The sequence below is a fragment of the Salvelinus namaycush genome, chromosome 32, assembly GCF_016432855.1.
Source record: "Salvelinus namaycush isolate Seneca chromosome 32, SaNama_1.0, whole genome shotgun sequence".
Lineage (NCBI taxonomy): Eukaryota > Metazoa > Chordata > Actinopteri > Salmoniformes > Salmonidae > Salvelinus > Salvelinus namaycush.
This window is the reverse complement of record NC_052338.1, coordinates 23,135,158-23,158,522: the sequence shown is the minus strand read 5'-3', so window position 1 is coordinate 23,158,522 and position 23,365 is coordinate 23,135,158. Positions and strand designations below refer to the sequence as shown.

At 42.3% G+C, this 23,365-nt stretch overlaps 1 protein-coding gene across 1 annotated transcript in view; it reads left to right on the top strand.

Moving 5' to 3' along the window:
* The window catches only part of trpn1 (transient receptor potential cation channel, subfamily N, member 1), a 48,338-nt gene extending 38,886 nt beyond the window's left edge, over positions 1 to 9,452 (top strand). Inside the window, exons 26-30 of the mRNA XM_038972358.1 lie at positions 1,322 to 1,776; positions 3,854 to 4,276; positions 5,503 to 5,960; positions 6,632 to 6,784; positions 7,071 to 9,452. Of these exons, the coding sequence (XP_038828286.1) occupies positions 1,322 to 1,776; positions 3,854 to 4,276; positions 5,503 to 5,960; positions 6,632 to 6,784; positions 7,071 to 7,243 (1,662 nt within the window). The 3' untranslated portion in view covers positions 7,244 to 9,452. The remainder of the gene's footprint in view (positions 1 to 1,321; positions 1,777 to 3,853; positions 4,277 to 5,502; positions 5,961 to 6,631; positions 6,785 to 7,070) is intronic.
* The last annotated feature ends 13,913 nt before the right edge of the window (positions 9,453 to 23,365 follow it).

The following is a 23,365-nucleotide window of genomic DNA, read 5'->3' as shown; positions in this document are numbered from 1 at the left end:
GTTTGTGTTTGACCTGATGGTGTGTGTTGTCTGTAGTTTGTGTTTGACCTGATGGTGTGTTGGTGTGTGTTGTCTGTAGTCTGCGTTTGACCTGATGGTGTGTGGTGTCTGTAGTTTGTGTTTGACCTGATGGTGTGTTGGTGTGTGTTGTCTGTAGTTTGTGTTTGACCTGATGGTGTGTTGGTGTGTGCTGTCTGTATTTTGTGTTTGACCTGATGGTGTGTGTTGTCTGTAGTTTGTGTTTGACCTGATGGTGTGTGTCGTCTGTAGTTTGTGTTTGACCTGATGGTGTGTGTTGTCTGTAGTTTGTGTTTGACCTGATGGTGTGTGTTGTCTGTAGTTTGTGTTTGACCTGATGGTGTGTGTTGTCTGTAGTTTGTGTTTGACCTGATGGTGTGTGTTGTCTGTAGTTTGTGTTTGACCTGATGGTGTGTGTTGTCTGTAGTTTGTGTTTGACCTGATGGTGTGTGTTGTCTGTAGTTTGTGTTTGACCTGATGGTGTGTTGTCTGTAGTTTGTGTTTGACCTGATGGTGTGTTGGTGTGTGTTGTCTGTAGTTTGTGTTTGACCTGATGGTGTGTTGGTGTGTGTTGTCTGTAGTCTGCGTTTGACCTGATGGTGTGTGGTGTCTGTAGTTTGTGTTTGACCTGATGGTGTGTTGGTGTGTGCTGTCTGTATTTTGTGTTTGACCTGATGGTGTGTGTTGTCTGTAGTTTGTGTTTGACCTGATGGTGTGTGTCGTCTGTAGTTTGTGTTTGACCTGATGGTGTGTGTTGTCTGTAGTTTGTGTTTGACCTGATGGTGTGTGTTGTCTGTAGTTTGTGTTTGACCTGATGGTGTGTGTTGTCTGTAGTTTGTGTTTGACCTGATGGTGTGTGTTGTCTGTAGTTTGTGTTTGACCTGATGGTGTGTGTTGTCTGTAGTTTGTGTTTGACCTGATGGTGTGTGTTGTCTGTAGTTTGTGTTTGACCTGATGGTGTGTTGTCTGTAGTTTGTGTTTGACCTGATGGTGTGTTGGTGTGTGTTGTCTGTAGTTTGTGTTTGACCTGATGGTGTGTTGGTGTGTGCTGTCTGTATTTTGTGTTTGACCTGATGGTGTGTGTTGTCTGTAGTTTGTGTTTGACCTGATGGTGTGTGTTGTCTGTAGTTTGTGTTTGACCTGATGGTGTGTGTTGTCTGTAGTTTGTGTTTGACCTGATGGTGTGTGTCGTCTGTAGTTTGTGTTTGACCTGATGGTGTGTGTCGTCTGTAGTTTGTGTTTGACCTGATGGTGTGTGTTGTCTGTAGTTTGTGTTTGACCTGATGGTGTGTGTTGTCTGTAGTTTGTGTTTGACCTGATGGTGTGTGGGAAGCTGAACTCCAACACTACTCTGGAGGAGCTAGTTCTTCACTCCGCTGCTCCCTTGGACACGGCCGTGCGTCTGTCCCGAGCCCTGGGCCTGGCCGCCCTTAGGGAGAAGGAGCGCTACGTGGACCTCCAGGCGGCAGCCCACCACTGTGAAAGCCTGGCCTCCGACCTGCTCAGCATGGCCTCGACCGGGGGGAGGGGAGCCGGCGCCGTACTCAGGGCGGTGGACCATAGAGGGGCCAGCGTGCTGGACTGCCTGATCGAGGGGAGGCAGAAGGGAGTGGTGGCCCACCCGGCTGTCCAGAAGTACATGACGGAGGTGTGGTATGGCAGTCTGCAGTGGGACTCCTGGAGGATCCTGCTGCTGTTTTTTGGCCTGCTGCTCTGCCCTCCACTGTGGCTGTTCCTCTCACTGCCTCTCAAACACAGGTACAGAGTAGACTTTCATAGATACAGGTTCATAGCCTTTATTAATGGGAGCCCTTTTGAGGCTAACCCACTGGACACACAACGTCATTTCAACGTGGACATTGATAAATGAGATTTCAACCTTTATTTACCAACTCAAAAAGTCAGCCAGAAGTTTGTAGAATTACCGATGTGTTGTCATTATGCTTTCAACCATCTAAAAGCAGAACCAAATTCCAATGGGAAAACAATGTCAGGTTTTTGGTTCATCTAAATGTGTTATCACTGTGCTTTCAACCATTTAAAAGCAAAATGGGAAAACAATGTCAGATATCTTGTATTTATACAACAAATGGATGTGTTATCCCTGTGCTTCATCTAATAGCAGAACCAAATGACCTGGATAGCAGTTGAGATTACATTAAAAGTACATGGTGCAAGTGATCAATGCTGTTTGAGATTCTGCACGGATATTTATGTTGTGAAGATCTCCACAGACCTGAGACCTTTGCATGCTATCTTGAACATGCACGCTTTCTATGATTACATAAGAAAACATTTATAGTTACAGTAGGCTAACTTCAAAATGTGGCCATGGATGTGTTACTCATTTTAAGGTTGAATAAATGCTGTTACATTAGTTTGTAGTTTGCCTTAACTTTAGGCTATTTACTGTATTACAAAAGAATATTGAATTGTGTTTTGTTGTCAACGCAACCAAATATCACCATTTAAAGGATAATGGTTGAATAGTTTCATCTGAGCCGCTGGCTTAATCCTGATTTAGTCTGGCTTTAATTCCAGCTTTTCTACAAATCAATAATTTATATGTTGGATTCAAGTCTCCATCTCAATCAATAATCAAAGTTAAAGAATAGGATTAAATCAAATCAAACTTTATTTAAAGTGCATTTAAAGTTTTATTTGATTTAGTCCTAATCTTTATCTTAGATTTTTGGTTGAGATGGAGACGTGAATCGAACATATCAATTACTAATTAGGTAGACAAACTGTAATTAAAGCCAGACTAAGTCAGTGGCACAGATGGAACTATCCAAGCAGAAGATAAATATCCTTTAAATGTTAACATTTGGTTGCGTTGACAACAAACACAATTCAATACCCGGTTTGCCTACAAATTAATCATTGATATGTTGGATTAACATCTCCAACTCAACCAAACATCTAAATTCAAGAATAGGTCTAAATCTAATATTATCGAAGTTTAAATGTACTTTAAATAAAGTTTGATTTGATTTAGTCGTATTCTTTAACTTAGATTTTTGGTTGAGATGGAGACGTGACTAACATATTAAGGATTAACTTGAAGATTACATTTGAAATCAACCAAAGTTTGAAACCCTAGGGCTATGTGTATTGTCTATTTTTAGTTAAACCATGGGTTGAATTGAAACAATAGCTGTTGACTTCCCAAATGCTGTATAGACCTAAATAGTCTCAATGATAATATATGACCTATAAAGTATGGTTACATTTCATTTGCTCTGTTAAACCTACTTTTTGGAATAATTTAGATAGCAACAGTGAATATATTTAGTTATTAAGAGATCTCTCAATAATCATTCTTGCGATAGCACATTGGTAGTAGTCAGTGACCAATGTCAACACTAAGCAGGGCCAGGCTTGGTTAAAACCCTGCATGGGAGACCAAATAAATAGCAAGGTTTTTTTTTCTGATAATGTACAATTTTTACAATGATGACATAATCCTGTGGTTGAGATTCCACCCTCAAAACATTTTTTTTTTTTTCAAATCCAATGTGTTTTTCACTTAGATTCCTTGTCACAATACATTGACAAATTACATTGAAACAACGTTGAGTCAACCAGTTTGTGCCGAGTGGGATGTGTTTACATTCAAACATTGTATCTCAAACTCTACCAGTTACAAAAAGAGAACTAAGACTCGTTATTTTTGACCAATCATGAATCAATTATTCAGCAATTAACTTAAAACATATAAACTCCTCTGCGGAATCAATGACAGTTTTGTATGATAGTTGATTGCCAGACAATATTATCTTGGGATTTAATATTATTTTAGGATTTAATGTAAAATCTTTCAAAACCACACCAGGTTCAACACCATCCCCATCGTGAAGTTCATGAGCTACCTGGTGTCCCACGTCTTTCTCCTGGCCCTCTTCATCCTCACCATCGCCTACCCCCCGCTGAATCCCATCCACCTGGGTCACCTGCTGCCTGGATGGAGTGAGTGGCTGCTGCTGGCCTGGCTGGGGGGCATGCTGGTGTCTGAGCTCACCCAGCCAGGGGAGCGCCACGGCCTAGCCTGGATCCGAGTGCTTGTCCTGGGCTTCTCCGCCGCTGCCTTGCTCTGCCATCTCCTGGCCCTGGTTCTCCAGCTCTGGCCCCCCTCCCATCTCCACTGCCTTTTCACCCGGAACGTCCTACTAGCCGTGGCCATGACTCTAGGCTTCATCCAGCTGCTGGAGTTCCTGACCTTCCACCACCTGTTCGGCCCCTGGGCCATCATCATCAGGTGAGAGAAGATCAGTGGAGAAAACTATACAAGTAGGCTATTTACTAGGTAGGAGCAGATCAACATGTCAGCAGGACTGATACTGCAACACGTTTTAACTAAACAGGTCTTCCTCTGCTCCTACAGTGCATTTGGAAAGTATTCAGACACCTTGACTTTTTCCACATTTTGTTACGTTACAGCCTTATTCTAAAATGGATTAAATAGTTTTTTCCCCTCATCAATCGACACACAATACCCCATAATGACAAAGCAAATAAAGGTTTTTAGAAATGTTTGCACATTTATTAAAAATCTTTCCCTCAATCCTGACTAGTCTCCCAGTCCCTGTCGCTGAAAAATATCCCCACAGCATGATGCTGCCACCACCATGCTTCACCACACCGCAGATGTGACGCTTGGCATTCAGGTCAAAGAGTTCAATCTTGGTTTCATCAGACCAGAGAATCTTGTTTCTCATGGTCTGAGAGTCCTTGTGTCTTTTACTGAGGAGTTGCTTCCGTCTGGCCACTCTTCCATAAAGGCCTGATTGGTGGAGTGCTGCAGAGATGGTTGTCCTTCTGGAAGGTTCTCCCATCTCCACCTCACTGACCAAGGCCATTCTCCTGTTTGGCCGGGCGGCCAGCTCTAGGAAGAGACTTGGTGGTTCCAAACTTCTTCAATGCTGCAGAAATGTTTTGGTAGCCTTCCCCAGATCTGTGCCTCGACACAATCCTGTCTCGGAGCTCTACGGACAATTCCTTCAACCTCTAGGCTTGGTTTTTGCTCTGACATGCACTGTCAACTGTGGTACCTTACTGTGGTACAGGTGTGTGCCTTTCCAAATCATGTCCAATCAATTGAATTTACCACAGGTGGACTCCAGTCAAGTTGTAGATCAATGGAAACCGGATGCACCTGAGCTCAATTTCGAGTCTCATAGCAAAGGGTCTGAATACTTACATAAGGTATTTCTGTTTTTTTTATTTTTAATACATTTGCAAAATCTTCTAGAAACCTGTTTCCCTTTGTCATTATGGGGTATTGACTGTAGATTGATGAGGGAGAAACGTTATTGAATCCATTTTAGAATAAGCTGTAACGTAACAAAATGTTTAAAAAGTCAAGGGGTCTGAATACTTTCCAAATGCATTGTACCTCTGTAAATATGATGTTATTGTTCACTTAAGTATTATCTGCAATAATAAGGCCTTATTTTTTATTTTTTTGGCTTCTGTCCTCATCAGTGACCTGATGAAGGATCTGGGAAGGTTTGCCGTCATCCTGGCGCTCTTCCACACCGCCTTCACCATGAGCTTGTGTGCCGTCTACAATGCCACCTTTGTGAAGCCGGAGACAGCAGGCCACACCCCTCGGGAGGTGTCGGTCCTGCTCTTCTTTGCCCTTTTCGGCCTGACGGAGCCTAAAGAAATGCCTACGTTAGTGGGCTCGCCCCCAGCTGCCGGCGTGGTCGCCCAACTGGCGTTTGGCATCTACCTGGTGGTGACGGTGATCGTGCTGATCAACCTGCTCATTGCCATGATGAGTGACACCTACCAGCGCATTCAGGCCCGCTCGGACACTGAGTGGAAGTTTGGCCGGGCCGTGCTCATACGGGACATGAGTAGGAAGTCGGGCACGCCGTCTCCATTCAACCTCTTCACCAACCTCTTCTTCTTCGCCAAGGTGCTTTGCAAACATGGAGGTGAGTTTCATACTAGTGTTCCTACCTTGTTCAGGGAATTCATAGATTCAATATCGGCAGTTTTAACAACTACAAATGATCCCAAGGAGGCAAACCATGAGTGTAATGCTACATCGTGTATTATATATACACTGAGTGTACAAAACATGGACACCTGCTCTTTCCATGACATTGACTGACCAGGTGAATCCAGGTGAAAGCTATGATCCCTTATTGATTTCTCTTGTTAAATCCACTTCAATGAATAGGAGACAGGTTAAAGAAGGATTTTTAAGCCTTGAGACAATTGAGACAGGAATTGTGTGCCATTCAGAGGAAGAATGGGCAAGACAAAAGATTTAAGTACATTTCAACAGGGTATGGTAGTAGGTGCCAGGCACACTGGTTTGTGTCAACAACTAACGCTGCTGGATTTTTGATGCTCAACAGTTTCCTGTGTGTATCAAGAATGGTCCATCACCCAATGAACATCCGGCTAACTTGACACAACTGTGGGAAGCTTTGGAGTAAAAATGTGCCAGCATACCTATGGAACGCTTTCCACACCTTGTAGAGTCCATGCCACGACAAATTGAGTCTGTTCTGAGGGCAAAAGGTGGGGTGCAACTCAATATTAGGAAGGTATTCTTAATGTTTTGTACACTCAGTATGTGTTATGTATAACCCCCCAGGTAAGATCTGCTCTACAGAGGGCCGGGACCTGATGACTGAAGAGGAGGATGCAGAGGGTCTGCCTGGGCCTGACCCCCGCTCTCTGGACATACCAGCTCACACCTCCCTGGGCTGGATGAGGACCAACAAAAGGACACAGATTCTACCTGAGGGTGAGGCTCTGATTGTACTGATCCATTTCAATTCACTGATTTCAATTGATTGAGATTCACAGATTTTATGTATTTCAATTCACTTCAATTAACTGTTCAAAGTAATCATTTGGTAATGCATATGTGATTTGTGGTTCTAATATTATCTGATACTTACATGCATGGCACGTGAAAGAAAATACATGTTTGAGCATCTTACATTCTTGATTCTCATTAATAAAAGTTCCAACAAACATAGTTCCTACATTCTTGTTCCTATCTTTCAAACTCTCTCTATGCCCCCCAGATGGCCAGGCCCAGCCCCTCCCCTCCAGCTCCAGGCTGGCTGGCCAGGTGCGCGTGGAGCAAGTGACAGACTGGGCTGTGGTAGTCCAACGCTACCTGGCGCTGAGAGGACAGGGGGACAGAGCCATGCAGGAGAGGGACCCTGGTACTGGCCCTGCCCAGCACCCTGACTGATCCAGTCCATCCAGAACCAGGACTCAGTATCTCTGACTAACTCACCCACACTTGACTTATTAGGCTGCATCCCAATTCTCCACCATTCTCCCACAGTGTGCACTTAGACTTTCTGAGCTTTACCCAGCAGTATCCTTAGGACCTTAGCCAAGCCTTGTCGGGACCCAGCATCTTTAGGAGCCTGCACACAGCTTAGCCCGACTCCCAGGACCCCAGCCTTGACATTAACATGAGCCTTGAATACTTACTGGACAGTATGACTCCAGCCCTGCCTTACCAATGGCCCAATTCTGCCATGGCCTACAACATCACAGCAACAACCTGTGAAACAGAACTACTAGCACCAAACACACTGCCTTTATTATCAGCTGTCCGTGTATACATTACTCTCACTCACAATTGACCTGATTGTCCACAATGGTAAATAACTTGTGATCCAGTGCCCAGGGCCCAATTTTTCAAAAGCTATCTGATTAAATGCAAAGAAATAGAATAAAAAGAAAGGGCATATAATTTAGTTAAATGGGGACGCCTGTTCTATTCGTTCCATTTCTATGCATTTAATCCTCTCCGATTGCAGAAATCCGATCAGATAACTTTTGAAAAACTTGTCCCAGGCTATGGTTTATAGCGTGTAGCTTCTAATATTGTCCAGTAGAGGTCAGTATTAGACAACTTTCTGTCAGGGTTGTTTGATGAGCCTTGTGAGAGATGTATGAGCCTGTAAAAACATGCGAGAGAGAAGAGTTGATTTATTAGGGAAAGAGGATACCTAGTCAGTTGCACAACAGAATGCATTCAACCAAAATGTGTGTAACACATTTAACCCAACCCCTCTGAATCAGAGAGGTGCAGGGGGCTGTCTTAATCCAGTTCAATGGCACCGGGGAGCAGTTGTTGGGGGTTAATGCCTTGCTCAAGGGCAGGACAGCAGATTTTTCCACCTTGCCGCTCAGGAATTCAAACAAGCCACCTTTCGGTTACTGGCCCAACACGCTTAACTGCTAGGCTACCTGCCGGACCACTATTATAGTGTAGTATTGTACTATCATCATTACTTTCATGCGACAGTGCCTTGATTATGCGTGACGTAGCATTTCATTATTTTTTCTTTTCTAGGGACAGTATTGAGAAAAAATGTGTTCTTTGACAAATGAACCTGGTGTTACTGAAACACCTGTTATTTTTTTAACTCAATGGCAGTAGATAAGTGTCTACGTCAGCTCTGCCAAACAGGACACTTACCTGGAGTCTACATGTCCACATAAACCTCCTATTTTACAATATACATTATATCATGCTTCCTTCTACAGTTAAATATGTTTTTATAAAATTGTTATGAATAGTGTTTATTGTAGTGACGTGTTTAGAGAAAAGTATAATTGTATTATCATGATATAACATGAGTTACTCAGTAATTCCATTACTTAATGAAAATGGTCAAACCTGTGAAAGCAATAGGAGGTCAAACTGGTCTGCTTTCTCTGCCACATCATTTACTTTATTATGGGTCACTCCTTCTCCCCCCTCTCTCTTTCTCTCTCTCCCCTCCCTTCCCTCTTCTATCTTGACATTATGGCTAAGAGCTAGGAAACAGGCCTGTAAACGTAGTACCTTCCACTCTCTTTATCATTGAACTAAACTAAACGCTGCAGCCAACTGTGCTTCTTCCATTAATTACGCCAGAGATATGGGGGGAAACCCTTCGCTCTTCTCATTCTATAAGATTAACCTCGAGGATGTTGTTTTTACCTGGTCAGACCAGGATGAGTACAGTGTGCCCGGGGAGTGAGATTGATGTGTTTGAAGCATATAACATATAAGAATTCACAATGAATAGGACTCAGCTTAACGTAACTCTAAACAGAGAATGAAAATAGGAGGTAAATAACTCAGGGTGCATTTTAAATGGCACCCTATTCCCCATATTTATTCACTGCTTTTGACCAGAGCCCATGAGGTCATAGGGCTCTGGTCAAAAGTAGTGTGCTATATAGGGAATAGGGTGCCATTTGGGACTCAAGCCCAAGTTTCTCATCTTTCTCACCTCTTTGAGTGCCTTGCAGTAATCACTGACTCTAAAATGTCCAGACTTGTTGAGCCAACTTCTATGGTTCATAGAAACCTTTAAAAACATCTGTAACCCCTCATTCTATTGTATTGTTATGTTTTATACAACCTAAACTTCAATAAAGTTTTAAGTCTGTAATGTAAGGTATATTCACACATGCACACACAAGCACACACACACATGTGCACGCACACACGCAAACACACACACACACTAACACAATCTGTTATTTGTGAAAGATTAAAAGATGAGTGTTTTGTCTTGTCTATAGTTTGAGTGTTTTGGTTTGTCTTGTCTATAGTTTGATGTGTGTTTTGTCTTGTCTATAGTTTCATGTGTGTCTTGTCTATAGTTAGATGAGTGTCTTGTCTATAGTTTGATGTGTGTCTTGTCTATAGTTTGATGTGTGTCTTGTCTATAGTTTGATGTGTGTCTTGTCTATAGTTTGATGTGTGTCTTGTCTATAGTTTGATGTGTGTCTTGTCTATCGTTTGATGTGTGTCTTGTCTTGTCTATAGACCCACTCCAATTTGCTTACCGACCCAATAGGTCCACAGACGACGCAATCGCAACCACACTGCACACTGCCCTAACCCATCTGGACAAGAGGAATACCTATGTGAGAATGCTGTTCATCGACTACAGCTCAGCATTTAACACCATAGTACCCTCCAAACTCGTCATCAAGCTCGAGACCCTGGGTCTCGACCCCGCCCTGTGCAACTGGGTCCTGGACTTCCTGACGGGCCGCCCCCAGGTGGTGAGGGTAGGTAACAACATCTCCACCCCGCTGATCCTCAACACTGGGGCCCCACAAGGGTGCGTTCTGAGCCCTCTCCTGTGCTCCCTGTTCACCCACGACTGCGTGGCCATGCACGCCTCCAACTCAATCATCAAGTTTGCGGATGACACTACAGTGGTAGGCTTGATTACCAACAACGACGAGACGGCCTACAGGGAGGAGGTGAGGGCCCTCGGAGTGTGGTGTCAGGAAAATAACCTCACACTCAACGTCAACAAAACAAAGGAGATGATTGTGGACTTCAGGAAACAGCAGAGGGAGCACCCCCCTATCCACATCGACGGGTCAGTAGTGGAGAAGGTGGAAAGTTTTAAGTTCCTCGGTGTACACATCACGGACAAACTGAATTGGTCCACCCACACAGACAGCGTTGTGAAGAAGGCGCAGCAGCGCCTCTTCAACCTCAGGAGGCTGAAGAAATTCGGCTTGTCACCAAAAGCACTCACAAACTTCTACAGATGCACAATCGAGAGCATCCTGTCGGGCTGTATCACCGCCTGGTACGGCAACTGCTCTGCCCACAACCGTAAGGCTCTCCAGAGGGTAGTGAGGTCTGCACAACGCATCACCGGGGGCAAACTACCTGCCCTCCAGGACACCTACACCACCCGATGTCACAGGAAGGCCATAAAGATCATCAAGGACAACAACCACCCAAGCCACTGCCTGTTCACCCCGCTATCATCCAGAAGGCGAGGTCAGTACAGGTGCATCAAAGCAGGGACCGAGAGACTGAAAAACAGCTTCTATCTCAAGGCCATCAGACTGTTAAACAGCCACCACTAACATTTAGCGGCCGCTGCCAACATACTGACTCAACTCCAGCCACTTTAATAATGGGAATTGATGGAAATTATGTAAAAATGTACCACTAGCCACTTTAAACAATGCCACTTAATATAATGTTTACATACCCTACATTACTCATCTCATATGTATATGTATATACTGTACTCTATATCATCTACTGCATCTTGCCATCTTTATGTAATACATGTATCACTAGCCACTTTAAACTATGCCACTTTATGTTTACATACCCTACATTACTCATCTCATATGTATATACTGTACTCTATACCATCTACTGCATCTTGCCTATGCCGTTCTGTACCATCACTCATTCATATATCTTTATGTACATTTTCTTTATCCCTTTACACTTGTGTGTATAAGGTAGTAGTTGTGGAATTGTTAGGTTAGATTACTTGTTGGTTATTACTGCATTGTCGGAACTAGAAGCACAAGCATTTCGCTACACTCGCATTAACATCTGCTAACCATGTGTATGTGACAAATAAAATTTGATTTGATTTGATTTGATGTGTGTTTTTCCTTTTCTATAGCTTTGATGTGTGTTTTGTCTTGTCTATTGTTTTGATATGTTTTTCCTGTCTATAGTTTGATGTGTGTTTTGTCTTGTCTATAGTTTGATGTGTGTTTTGTCTTGTCTATAGTTTGTGTGTTTTGTCTTGTCTTGTCTATCATTGGATGTGTTTTTGTTTTGTCTTGTATATAGTTTGATGTTTGTTTTGTCTTATCTATAGTTTGATTTGTATTTTGTCTTCTCTACAGTTTGATGTGTGTTTTGTCTTGTCTGTAGTTTGATGTATGTTTTGTCTTGTCTATTATTTAATTTGTGTCTTGTCTATAGTTTGATGTGTGTTTTGTCTTGTCTATAGTTTGATGTGTGTTTTGTCTCGTCTATAGTTTGATGTGTGTTTTTGGCTTATCTATAGATTCATGTATGTTTTTCCTTGTCTATAGTTTGATTTGTATGTTGTCATTCTTTATAGTTTGATGTGTGTTTTGTCTTGTCTATCGTTTGATTTGTGTTTTGTCTTGTCTTGCCTATCGTTGGATGTGTTTTTGTCTTGTCTTGCCAATAGTTTTAATGTGTGTTTTGTCTTGTCTATAATTAGATGTGTGTCTTGTCTTGTCTTTAGTTTGATTTGTATGTTGTCCTTGTCTATAGTTTTATGTGTGTTTTGTCTTGTCTATCGTTTGATGTGTGTTTTGTCTCGTGAATTGTTTGATGTGTGTTTTGTCTTGTCTATAGTTTGATGTGTGTTTTGTCTTGTCTATAGTTTGATTTATGTCTTGTCTATAGTTAGATGTGTGTCTTGTCCTGTCTATCGTTTTATGTGTGTTTTGTCTTATCTATAGTTTGATTTGTATTTTATATTGTCTATAGTTTGTGTATTTTGTCTTGTCTATAGTTTTATGTGTGTCTTGTCTTGTCTATAGTTTGATGTTTCTTGTCCTGTCTATAGTTTGATGTGTGTTTTTCCTTGTCTATAGTTTTGATGTGTGTTTTGTCTTGTCTATAATGAGATGTGTGTTTTGTCCTGTCTATAGTTTGTTTTCTATTTTATATTGTTTATAGTTTGATTTCTATTTTGTCTTGTCTACAGTTTGATGTGTGTTTTGTCTTATCTATAGTTTGATTTCTATTTTATATTGTCTATAGTTTGATGTGTGTCTTGTTTTGTCTATAGTTTGATGTGTGTTTTGTCTTGTCTATAGTTTGATGTGTGTTTTGTCTTATCTATAGTTTGATTTCTATTTTATATTGTCTATAGTTTGATGTGTGTTTTGTCTTGTCTATAGTTTGATGTGTGTTTTGTCTTGTCTATCATTTGATTTGTGTTTTGTCTTGTCTTGTCTATCGTTGGATGTGTTTTTGTCTTGTCTATAGTTTGATGTTTGTTTTGTCTTGCCTATAGTTTTAATGTGTGTTTTGTCTTGTCTATAATTAGATGTGTGTCTTGTCCTGTCTATAGTTTGATGTCTGTTTTGTCTTGTCTTTAGTTTGATTTGTATGTTGTCCTTGTCTATATTTTGACTGGTGTTTTGTCTTGTCTATCGTTTGATGTGTGTTTTGTCTTGTCTATAGTTTGATGTGTGTTTTGTGTTTCTTTCTCGTCTGTAGTTTGTTGTGTGTTTTGTCTTGTCTATAGTTTGATGTGTGTTCTGCATTGTCTATAGTTTGATGTGTGTTTTGTCTTGTCTATAGTTAGATGTGTGTCTTGTCCTGTCTATTGTTTTATGTGTGTTTTGTCTTATCTATAGTTTGATTTGTATTTTATATTGTCTATAGTTTGCGTATTTTGTCTTGTCTATAGTTTGATGTGTGTCTTGTCTTGTCTATAGTCTGATGTGTGTCTTGTTTTGTCTATAGTTTGATGTGGGTTTTGTCTTGTCTATCGTTGGATGTGTTTTTGTTTAGTCTATTGTTTGATATTTGTCTTGTCTATAGTTTTATGTGTCCTGTCTTGTCTATAGTTTGATTTGTATGTTTTCTTGTCTATAGTTTGATGTGTGTTTTTTGTCTTGTCTATAGTTAATGTGTGTTTTTTGTCTTGTCTATAGTTTGATGTGTGTTCTGCCTTGTCTATAGTTTGATTTGTGTCTTGTCTATAGTTTTGATGTGTGTCTTGTCTTGTCTATAGTTAAATGTGTGTCTTGTCCTGTCTATAATTTAGATGTTTTTCTTGTCTGTCGTTTGCTTTGTGTTTTGTCTTGTCTATAGTTTGATTTGTGTCTTGTCTATAGTTTGATTTGTGTCTTGTCTATAGTTTATATGTGTCTTGTACTGTCTATAGTTTGATGCGTGTTTTTTCTTGTCTATCGGTTTATGTGTGTTTTGTCTTGTCTATAGTTGTTATGTGTGTTTTGTCTTGTCTATAATTAGATGTGTGTCTTGTCCTGTCTATAATTATATGTGTGTCTTGTCCTGTCTATAGTTTGATGTGTGTTTTGTCTGTCTTTGGATGTGTGTTTTGTTTTGTCTCATATATAGTTTGATGTTTGTATTGTCTTGTCTACAGTTTGTGTGTTTTATCTTGTCTATAGTTTGATATTTGTGTGGTCTTGTCTATAGTTTTAATGTGTGTTTTTCCTTGTCTATGGTTTTGATGTGTGTTTTGTCTTGTTTTATAATTAGATGTGTGTCTTGTCCTGTCTGTTTTTTAATGTGTTTTTTGTCTTGTGTATAATTAGATGTGTGTCTTGTCCTGTCTATACTTTGTGTGTTTTGTCTTGTCTATAGTTTGATGTGTGTCTTGTCTATAGTTTTGATGTGTGTTTTGTATTGTGTATAATTACATGTGTGTCTTGTCCTGTCTATCGTTTGATGTGTTTTGTTTTGTCTATCGTTGGATGTGTTTTTGTTTCGTCTTATCTATAGTTTGATATGTGTTTTGTCTTGTATATAGTTTGGTGTGTTTTGTCTTGTCTATATTTTGATGTGTGTCTTGTCTATAGTTTGATGTGTGTCTTGTCGTGTCTATAATTTGATCTGTTTTGATTTGTCTATAGTTTGATGTATGTTTTGTCTTGTATATAGTTTGTGTGTTTTCTCTTGTCTATAGTTTGATTTGTATCTCGTCTATAATTTGATGTGTGTCTTGTCTGTCGTTTGATGTTTGTTTTGTCATCTATAGATTGATGTGTGTTTTGTCAGGTCCGTAGTTTGATGCGTGTCTTGTCTTGTCTATAGTTTGTGTGTTTTATCTTGTGTATAGTTTGATGTGTGTTTTGTCTTGTAGGGTTGTGGGAACTGTATTATGACAGCTCTGTTCCAAAGAGTCTTCTCAGGCTGGTGTATAAAGAGGTGGTGACCCTATTACTTTGTCTACTGCTTGACCTTCCTGCTTGGCCTTTACTGCATTACTAAGGTGTGAGCGTGTACCTGTGTGTGTGTGTGTGTGTGTGCGCGTGTCAATGCATGTTTCTATTTCTCTTTGTGTGTGTGTGTGTGTGTGCATGCATGCATATGTGTATCTGGTTTCAAGAGAGGTAATCTTGGTGCCATTATCCTATTCAAACAAATAATATCCTATTATCCCATTGGGCCTTGGTCTTTACAGGGCAGGGTCTAAATCTTCCAATTGTTAGACCATGCTGTGGTTATAACACTGATGTTCACTTCTTTATCTGAAGTTGTTGCCCTAAGCTGGATATTTGGTAAGTGTTCCAATGTGAGCTCTTTTTCAGAATGAATGTGCTGTATCTGTTTGCTTCATCTGGCCTTGAATGATTATGCCCTGTTATATGACATTATTCATTGGTTTTTCTCTCCAAAACAACTCCTCTTGCGTCCAAGAAATATTCATTATTTATTATTTCAAGTCAGTTAAGAACAATTTCTTATTTACAATGACGGCCTAGGAACAGTGGGTTAACTGCCTTGTTCAAGAGCAGAACGACAGATTTTTACCTGGTCAGCTCGGAGATTCGATATATCAACCTTTCGGTTACTGGCCCAACGCTCTAACCAATAGGCTATCTGCCCCATTATCTGGCAATGCTGAACATGTCTTCAATGGAAATGTCTTGTGATCTTAATTTTCTAAAGATTTATTTTATATTGTTGGTTCCATTTTTCTGTGCGCCGTTTTTTAACTTAACAAATAAGGAATACTCAAAATGTGCACTTAGAAATCATAACAATTTGAATCGAAATACAGCTGTAGGCAGAAGTCAAAGATCAAACATCAAACATACAACTGATGTCTCTCCGCAGTTCTGCAAAATAGAAAAGGGTCCAAGTTATTTTATTATGTTTTCAGTCAACCCCTAGTGATGTCACTGCCTACGCCATTACCTTCTACTCATGAGACAAAGCCCATGCATACACAGCTATACAAACAATAGTTTCAGCGTTATCTAAAGGCTCAGCAGTAAATGTCCACTCCCCAAGTTGATTTATAGTGGTATGTCTGACTAGTCTCTTATCTCTTTCACTTCCCTGCAGGGTTCTGTGTCTATGAATCTCTTTTATCTTTGAGGTGCTTTCTCACAGACCTCCTGTTTTGACTGCAATAACTCACACATCTCTCAGACCGTTTCTTTATAAGAGTCGCACAGCTAGCACTGCGATGCAATGCCTTACACCACTGCACCACTCGGGAGGCCCTCACCAACATTTTCTACCTGCAGGCCATACTGGCCATTGCCATTGTCCAGCACAGCCCACTTTGTTAAGGGAAGACATATCGCTACCTTTTGGAGCCATGCCTGAGCTTCTTGGAAGGAAAGGCACTTGTTTAGTGGTAAGGTAGACAAATTTGTATGTGAAAGGGGTACCTAGTCTGTTTCACAACTGAAGGCATTCAACCAAAATGCAGCTTCTACATTTAACCCAACTCCTCTGAATCAGAGAGGTGAGGGGGGCTGCCTTAATCAAGGCCCATGTCTTCAGCTGTTGCGAGTTGGACTGACTTTCTCAAGGGCATAACAGCAGATTTTTCTACCTTGCCAGCTCAGGGATTCAAAGCAGCGGCCCTTCAGTTACTGGCCCAATGTTCTTAACCGCTAGGCTACCTGCCACCCTATGAATGAACATGAATCCACCAAGATGGATGGATAATGTCTGGATGGATGGACGGATGGACACATGGATGAACAGATGGATAGATGGACGGATATATGAATGTGTTCCTCTCTCCTGGTGTAGAGACTGAAGGCGTCGGTGACTCCCAGAATGACACTGGAGGAGGTCTGTAATGTACCTGTCAATGGAGACCAACACCAGGACCATGCTAAGTCTAAACCTCTGTCTGAGGTCATTCCTCTACGTGAAGAGAAAGACTGGCTGTGAGGACATGTAGGCTCCTGTGTGGCTCAGTTGCTAGAGTTTATGGTTTTTAACGACAGGGTCATTGTTTTGATTCCAGAGGAGGCTGCTGAGGGGAGGACGGCTCATAGTAATGGAGTCAATGGAATGGTATCAACCACATTTGATCACATTCCAGCCATTAATATGAGTCGTCCTCCCCTCAGCAGCCTCCAATGTTTGATTCCCACTGGGGCCAGCTATAAGAAAAGGCATGCGTGCACGCTGCCGCTTTCAAGGTGCGGGACTCTAACCTAGAAGCATATAAAAAAATCCTGCTACGCCCTACGACGAACCATCAAACAGGCAAAAGCGCCAATACAAGGCTATGAATCGTACTACACCGGCTCCGACGCTCATCTTATGTGGCAGGGCTTGCAAACTATTACAGACTACAAAGGGAAGCACAGCCGCGAGCTGCCCAGTGACAAGCCGTCCCAGACGAGCTAAATCACTTCTATGCCTGCTTCGAGGCAAGCAACACTGAGGCAAGCATGAGAGCATCAGCTGTTCCGGATGACTGTGATCACGCTCTTCGTAGCCGACATGAGTAAGACCTTTAAACAGGTCAACATACACAAGGTTGCAGGGCCAGACGGATTATCTGAACGTGTGCTCCGGGCATGTGCTGACCAACTGGCAGGTGTCTTCACTGACATTTTCAACATGTCCCTGATTGAGTCTGTAATACCAACATGTTTCAAGCAGACCACCATAGTCCCTATGCCCAAGAACACAAAGGCAACCTGCCTAAATGACTATAGACCCGTAGCACTCACGTCCGTAGCCATGAAATGTTTTGAAAGGCTGGTCATGGCTCACACAAACACCATCATCCCAGACACCCTGGACCCACTCCAATTTGCATACTGCCCCTACAGATCCACAGATGACACAATCTCTATTGCACTCCACACTGCCCTCTCTGACCTGGACAAGACTGCCCTCTCTGACCTCCCTCTGCAACTGGATCCTGGACTTCCTGACGGGCCACCTCAGGTGGTGAGGGTAGGCAACAATACATCCACGCTGACCCTCAATACGGGGGCCCCTCAGAGGTGTGTGCTTAGTCCCCTCACTCCCTGTTCACTCACGACTGCGTGGCCATGCACGACTACTACACCATCTTTAAGTTTGCTGACGTCACGACGGTGGTTGTTCTAATCACTGATGACGATAAGACAGCCTATAGGGAGGAGGTCAGTGACCTCTCCTTCAATGTCAGCAAGACAAAGGAGCTGATCGTGGACTACAAGAACGCCCCCATCCACATCAACGGGCTGTAGTAGAGTGGGTCAAGAGCTTCAAGTTCCTCGGTGTCCACATCACTAAGGAATTATCATAGTCCACACCAGGGCTCTCCAACCCTGCTCCTGTAGGTTTTTGCTCCAACCCCAGTTGTAACTAACCTGATTCAGCTTATCAAATAGCACATTTTTAGAATCAGGTGCGCTAATTTAGGGTTGGAGCAAAAACCTACAGCACGGTAGCTCTCCAGGAACAGGGAACTGTCCCCCCCTCCAACATCCCCCCCTCCAACTCTCCATCAAGGAACTTCCATGGACTTAATGCAAATTGGAAACCATATATCCTGAGGCTGCATTTATTGTAGCTGGGGATTTTAACAAAGATAATCTGAGAACAATGCTACCTAAATTCTATCAGCATATCGATTGCAGTACACGAGCGAGTAACACACTTGACCACTGCTACTCTAACTTCCGTGATGCATACAAGGCCCTCACCCGCCCTCCTTTTGGCAAATCTGACCATGACTCCATCTTGTTGCTCCCCTCCTATAGGCAGAAACTAAAACAGGAAGCGCCTGTGCTTAGGTCTATCCAACGCTGGTCTGAGCAATCGAATTCCACGCTTCAAAATTGCTTCGATCACATGGAATAGGATATGTTCCGGGTAGCCTCAGACAATAACATTGACCTATACGCTGACTCGGTGAGCGAGTTTATAAGGAGGTGTATAGGAGATGTTGTACCCACTGTGACTATTAAAACCTTCCCTAACCAGAAACCGTGGATTGATGGCAGCATTCGTGCAAAACTGAAAGCACGTACCACCGCATTTAATAAAGGCAAGGCGACTGGAAACATGACCGAATACAAACAGTGTAGTTATTCCCTCCATAAGGCAGTCAAACAAGCAAAGTGTCAGTATAGAGACAAAGTGGAGTCGCAATTCAATGGCTCAAACACGAGACGCATGTGGTAGGGTCTACAGATAATCACGGATTACAAAAAGAAAACCAGCCCCGTCGCAGACATTGACGTTTTGCTCCCAGACAAATTAAACAACTTCTTTGCACGCTTTGAGGACAATACAGTGCACACAAGGGTGCTTTCTCAGCCCTCTCCTGTACTCCCTGTTCACTCCCGACTACGTGGCCATGCACACCTCCACATCGACTGGACAGCAGTGGAGAAGGTGGAAAGTTTTAAGTTCCTCTGGGTAAATATCACAGATAAACTGAAATGGTCCACCCACACAGACAGTATGGTGAAGAAGGCGCAACAGCCAGACACGACTCAAGTGTCTGGTATATTGGTATATTAAGGTCATGCTCATGTAACTAAAACATTTATCACGTTGTAGAACATAGTGCTGTGTTAATAAGCTTAATATGCAATTAAACGCCTTTACCTTTCCACATCACACCTCACTAATTCCACACAACACAGCAAAAAAAAAAATGGTATCAGGTAACATTAAGGGCACAGTCTCTGCCATCAAAAATGTATTAACTACATTAATTTATTATTAACAATAACCCCAGTATGATTACAGGCTGTATAAAGTGGGATTTATAATACAAACCAACAGAGTTCATCTAAAACTAGTGTTGACCACTTTTCATCCTGACTCTATATTAGTTCATTTAGTGTGTTTATCTACAGTTTGTGATGGGGGACACACAGTACCATCCCTGTACATCACCATGCATGCAGACTCACTGGGTGTCACGTCGTTCGTAATAATGATGGTCGGACCAATATGAGTTCCACATATTTATTATAGAATAAAGTGCAACTTTAGCAAAGACAAAACAAATGAAACGACAACACAGTGCTAACAGGCAACTAAACATAAACAATATCCCATAACCCACAGGTGGAAAAAATGCTACTTAAGTATGATCCCCAATTAGAGACAACAATAACCAGCTGCCTCTAATTGGGAATCATACAAATCACCAACATAGAAAATAAACCTAGAACCCCACATAGAATTAAACTAGAACAACCCCCCAGTCATGCCCTGACCTATTCTACCATAGAAAATAAAAGCTTTCTATGGTCAGGACGTGACACTGGGTCTAATCCCCTGTTCCTGCACAGATTTACAAAGTCAGCACAGCCCCTTCATGTAGGGCCAAGATAAAGACACATGTGGTGCTCTAACGTTCTTCCAATGTGTATCTAAGGGAGAAAATATCTCTGGTCATTGGGCCATATCTCCGGCCCTTAGGTCATCATCTTCAGTATAAAGCAGAAATGTCACCATTGAGCATGCCATAGACATAGGATTACACGAATGTACAGTCAAATTTCAGTGATCTGAGGGCCTTAGCCATTTCTTGTAATTATATTTCCATGGAGCAAATCAAATTTTATTTTTCACATGCGCCGAATACAACAGGTGTAGACCATACCGGGAAATGCTAACTTACAAGCCCTTAACCATCAATGCATACTCACCAAGAAACTTGGTTTGCTCAATAACATTACGTGACCTGTCATCATCATCATCACGTTCCTGGAGTTCCTGCTCCTTCTGGTGGTCATTGTGACCTTTAGCCTCAGGGTGGTGTGCGCCTTGGCCGTCCTCTGGCTGATATCCCAAGAGCGGCAAGAGCGGTCAGGTTCCTGCTGGCAGTGTTGGTGGTGTTCGCCATCTGCGTTACGCCTTTCCACATGCACCGGGCACTGGTGTACTTCCGGGCGGGGGGGCACAGCAGGAGGTGGCGTACCACGCCACGTGACCTTCAGTTATCTCAACAGCTGCCTGGACCCCGTGGTCTACTGCTTTGTAATGGACAGCTTCCGCTCGGCCATGCGCCGGACCTGCTGGAAGATGGCAGGGGTTGTAGTGGAGATGGAGAGAACCAGTGGAGGGGATGTGGCCAGTGGACTAAGGAGTTTGAAAGGATCAGGGACAGCAATGGCTATTGCTCACAGTGAGGCCACACTGACTCTCACCCCCTGCACCCTGCAACAGATGGAGATGTCTGCATAAAGAGAGGTGTGAGACGGAGGTAGGTAAACAGAAAGAAGGGAAGAAAGAGTGTGTTTTTTACAATAATGGCCAGGAGAGAGGGTATTGAACACTGCAGTTGGACTTCTAAGCAGTTGAGCTTATGAAACCTAAAATATACACCCTTGTGTCTGGACTATGAAGACCACAGTGTAACGGGTTTCGTCTTCCTCCTCGTCTGAGGAGGAGAAGTTAGAAGGATCGGAGGACCAATGTGCAGCGTGGTAATTGTTCATCTTGTTTAATAAAAGTGAACACTCAAAATACAAAAACAACAAAATGTGAAAAACCGAAACAGTTCTGTCTGTTTCAGTCATGATAGGCATAATGTTGAATGATCTTTAAAACACTTGCCTTACAAGTGCATGCCCACCACAAACAACGTTAATGTTCTCCTTGAGTAACATCTCCCTTAAAGCTAGAGTCTGGGATTGGAAAACAACACAATGGCAGCCCAGCCACTGTTTTGGTTAATAGTTGAGAGATGGGACTGGATAAATGCAACCACAGAGCTATTGGTGCAAGGACTGACCATCCATGATATCAAAATTATAGTTTTAACCGTTTTGAGGCTATACACTTTGTTTTCAAGCAAGCTTATATTTTTGGGTTCTGACAAACAAAACTTGTGATTTATACTTTATATTCTTCAATAATCAATGGGTATGTAATTCACTTAAAAGTATAAAAATGGATATTCCAATCCCAGATTGCCCCTTTAACTGTCACTGAGTCAGAAAATGTAATGTGGTATTCTGAAGGTAAACTCTTTCGGGATGTGTTTGGGGCATTTCTCCATTTAGGGCAAGTGTTAAACTCATTCCACAGAGGGCCGAATGTCTGCGGGTTTTCGCTCCTCCCTAGTCCTTGATTGATTAAGGCCACTGATTAGTAAGGAACTCTCCTCACCTGGTTGTCTAGGTCTTAATTAAAAATAAAAACCAGCAGACAGTAGGCCCTCCATGGAATGAGTTTGACATCCCTGGTTTAGGGGAAAAGGCTGTAGGCCAGCAGGTTGTCTTTTTGAATGATGTTTTTGTATTTATTTTGGCCACAAGGGGGTAGCATGAGACTTGGATGGTTTCTTCCTATGGCTTGTCATTGTAAGAATAACCTTTGGTCACGTTTCTGCATTTGAACCTTCTTGGTAGTACTATTTTATTCCTTTAACATACACTTCCACACATATCTAATTTTCCACTAAATCCTACAGTATAATGCTTTCCTGTAAAGAGTTATCCATGTTACATTCCCAATCATCCTCTACTATCTGGAGCACACAGTCTTATAACCATATAATAAGCATTCAGTCTGTGTATGCTGGTCAGGTTTGTATTTGTGACATTCTTCCACAGGATGTGAACAAGGCTCAGTCTGGGCTTTGGCGTTGTTCACACCTAGGTCCTACAGTGTGAGTATTACCATCCCTCCCCTGGCTGTGGCACGTGGCCAGGGGGTTTGGCTGGGGTGACTGGGGGCCTGACGCAAAGGCCTGGACAGCAGGGTTGCGGTCAATTCTAATTGAAGTCCCTCAAGTCAGGTAGTGATTTGAAAGCAAAAGTCTCTGCATTCAGAACAGAGGAGGTTAGGCCCTAAGGCTACCTGGAGTATGGAAAAACAGAAGTAAGGATACTGTATAGCCTATATCCAAATAAAAAATGACAGGTCATGTTGTTATTCAAATCCAACTTTATTTGTCACATGCGCCGAATACAACACCTTACCGTGAAATGCTTACTTACAAGCCCTTAACCAACAGTGCAGTTCAAGAAAGAGTTAAGAAAATATTTAACAAATAAAAATAAAATATAACACAATAACATAACAATAAAGAGGCTATATACAGGCGGTACTGGTACCGAGTCAATGTGCAGGGATACAGGTTAGTCAAGGTAATTTGTACATGTAGGTAGAGGTGAAGTGACTATGCATAGATAATAAACAGCGAGTAGCAGCAGTGTAAAAAACAAATGGGGGGGAGGGGTAAATAGTCCAGGTAGCCATTTGATTAATTGTTCAGCAGACTTATGGCTTGGGAGTAGAAGCTGTTATGGAGCCTTTTGGTCCTAAACTTGGCGCTCTGGTACCGCTTGCCGTGCGGTAGCAGAGAGACTTTGGTGACTGGAGTCTTTGACCATTTTTTGGGCTTTCCTCTGACACCGCCTTGTATATAGGTCCTGGATGGCAGGAAGCTTGGCCCCAGTGATGTACTGGGCCATACGCACTACCCTCTGTAACGCCTTACAGTCAGATACCGAGGAGTTGCCACACTAGGCAGTGATGCAACCAGTCAGGATACTCTCGATGGTGCAGCTGTAGAACTTTTTGAGGATTTGGGGACCCATGCCAAATCTTTGCCAAGTC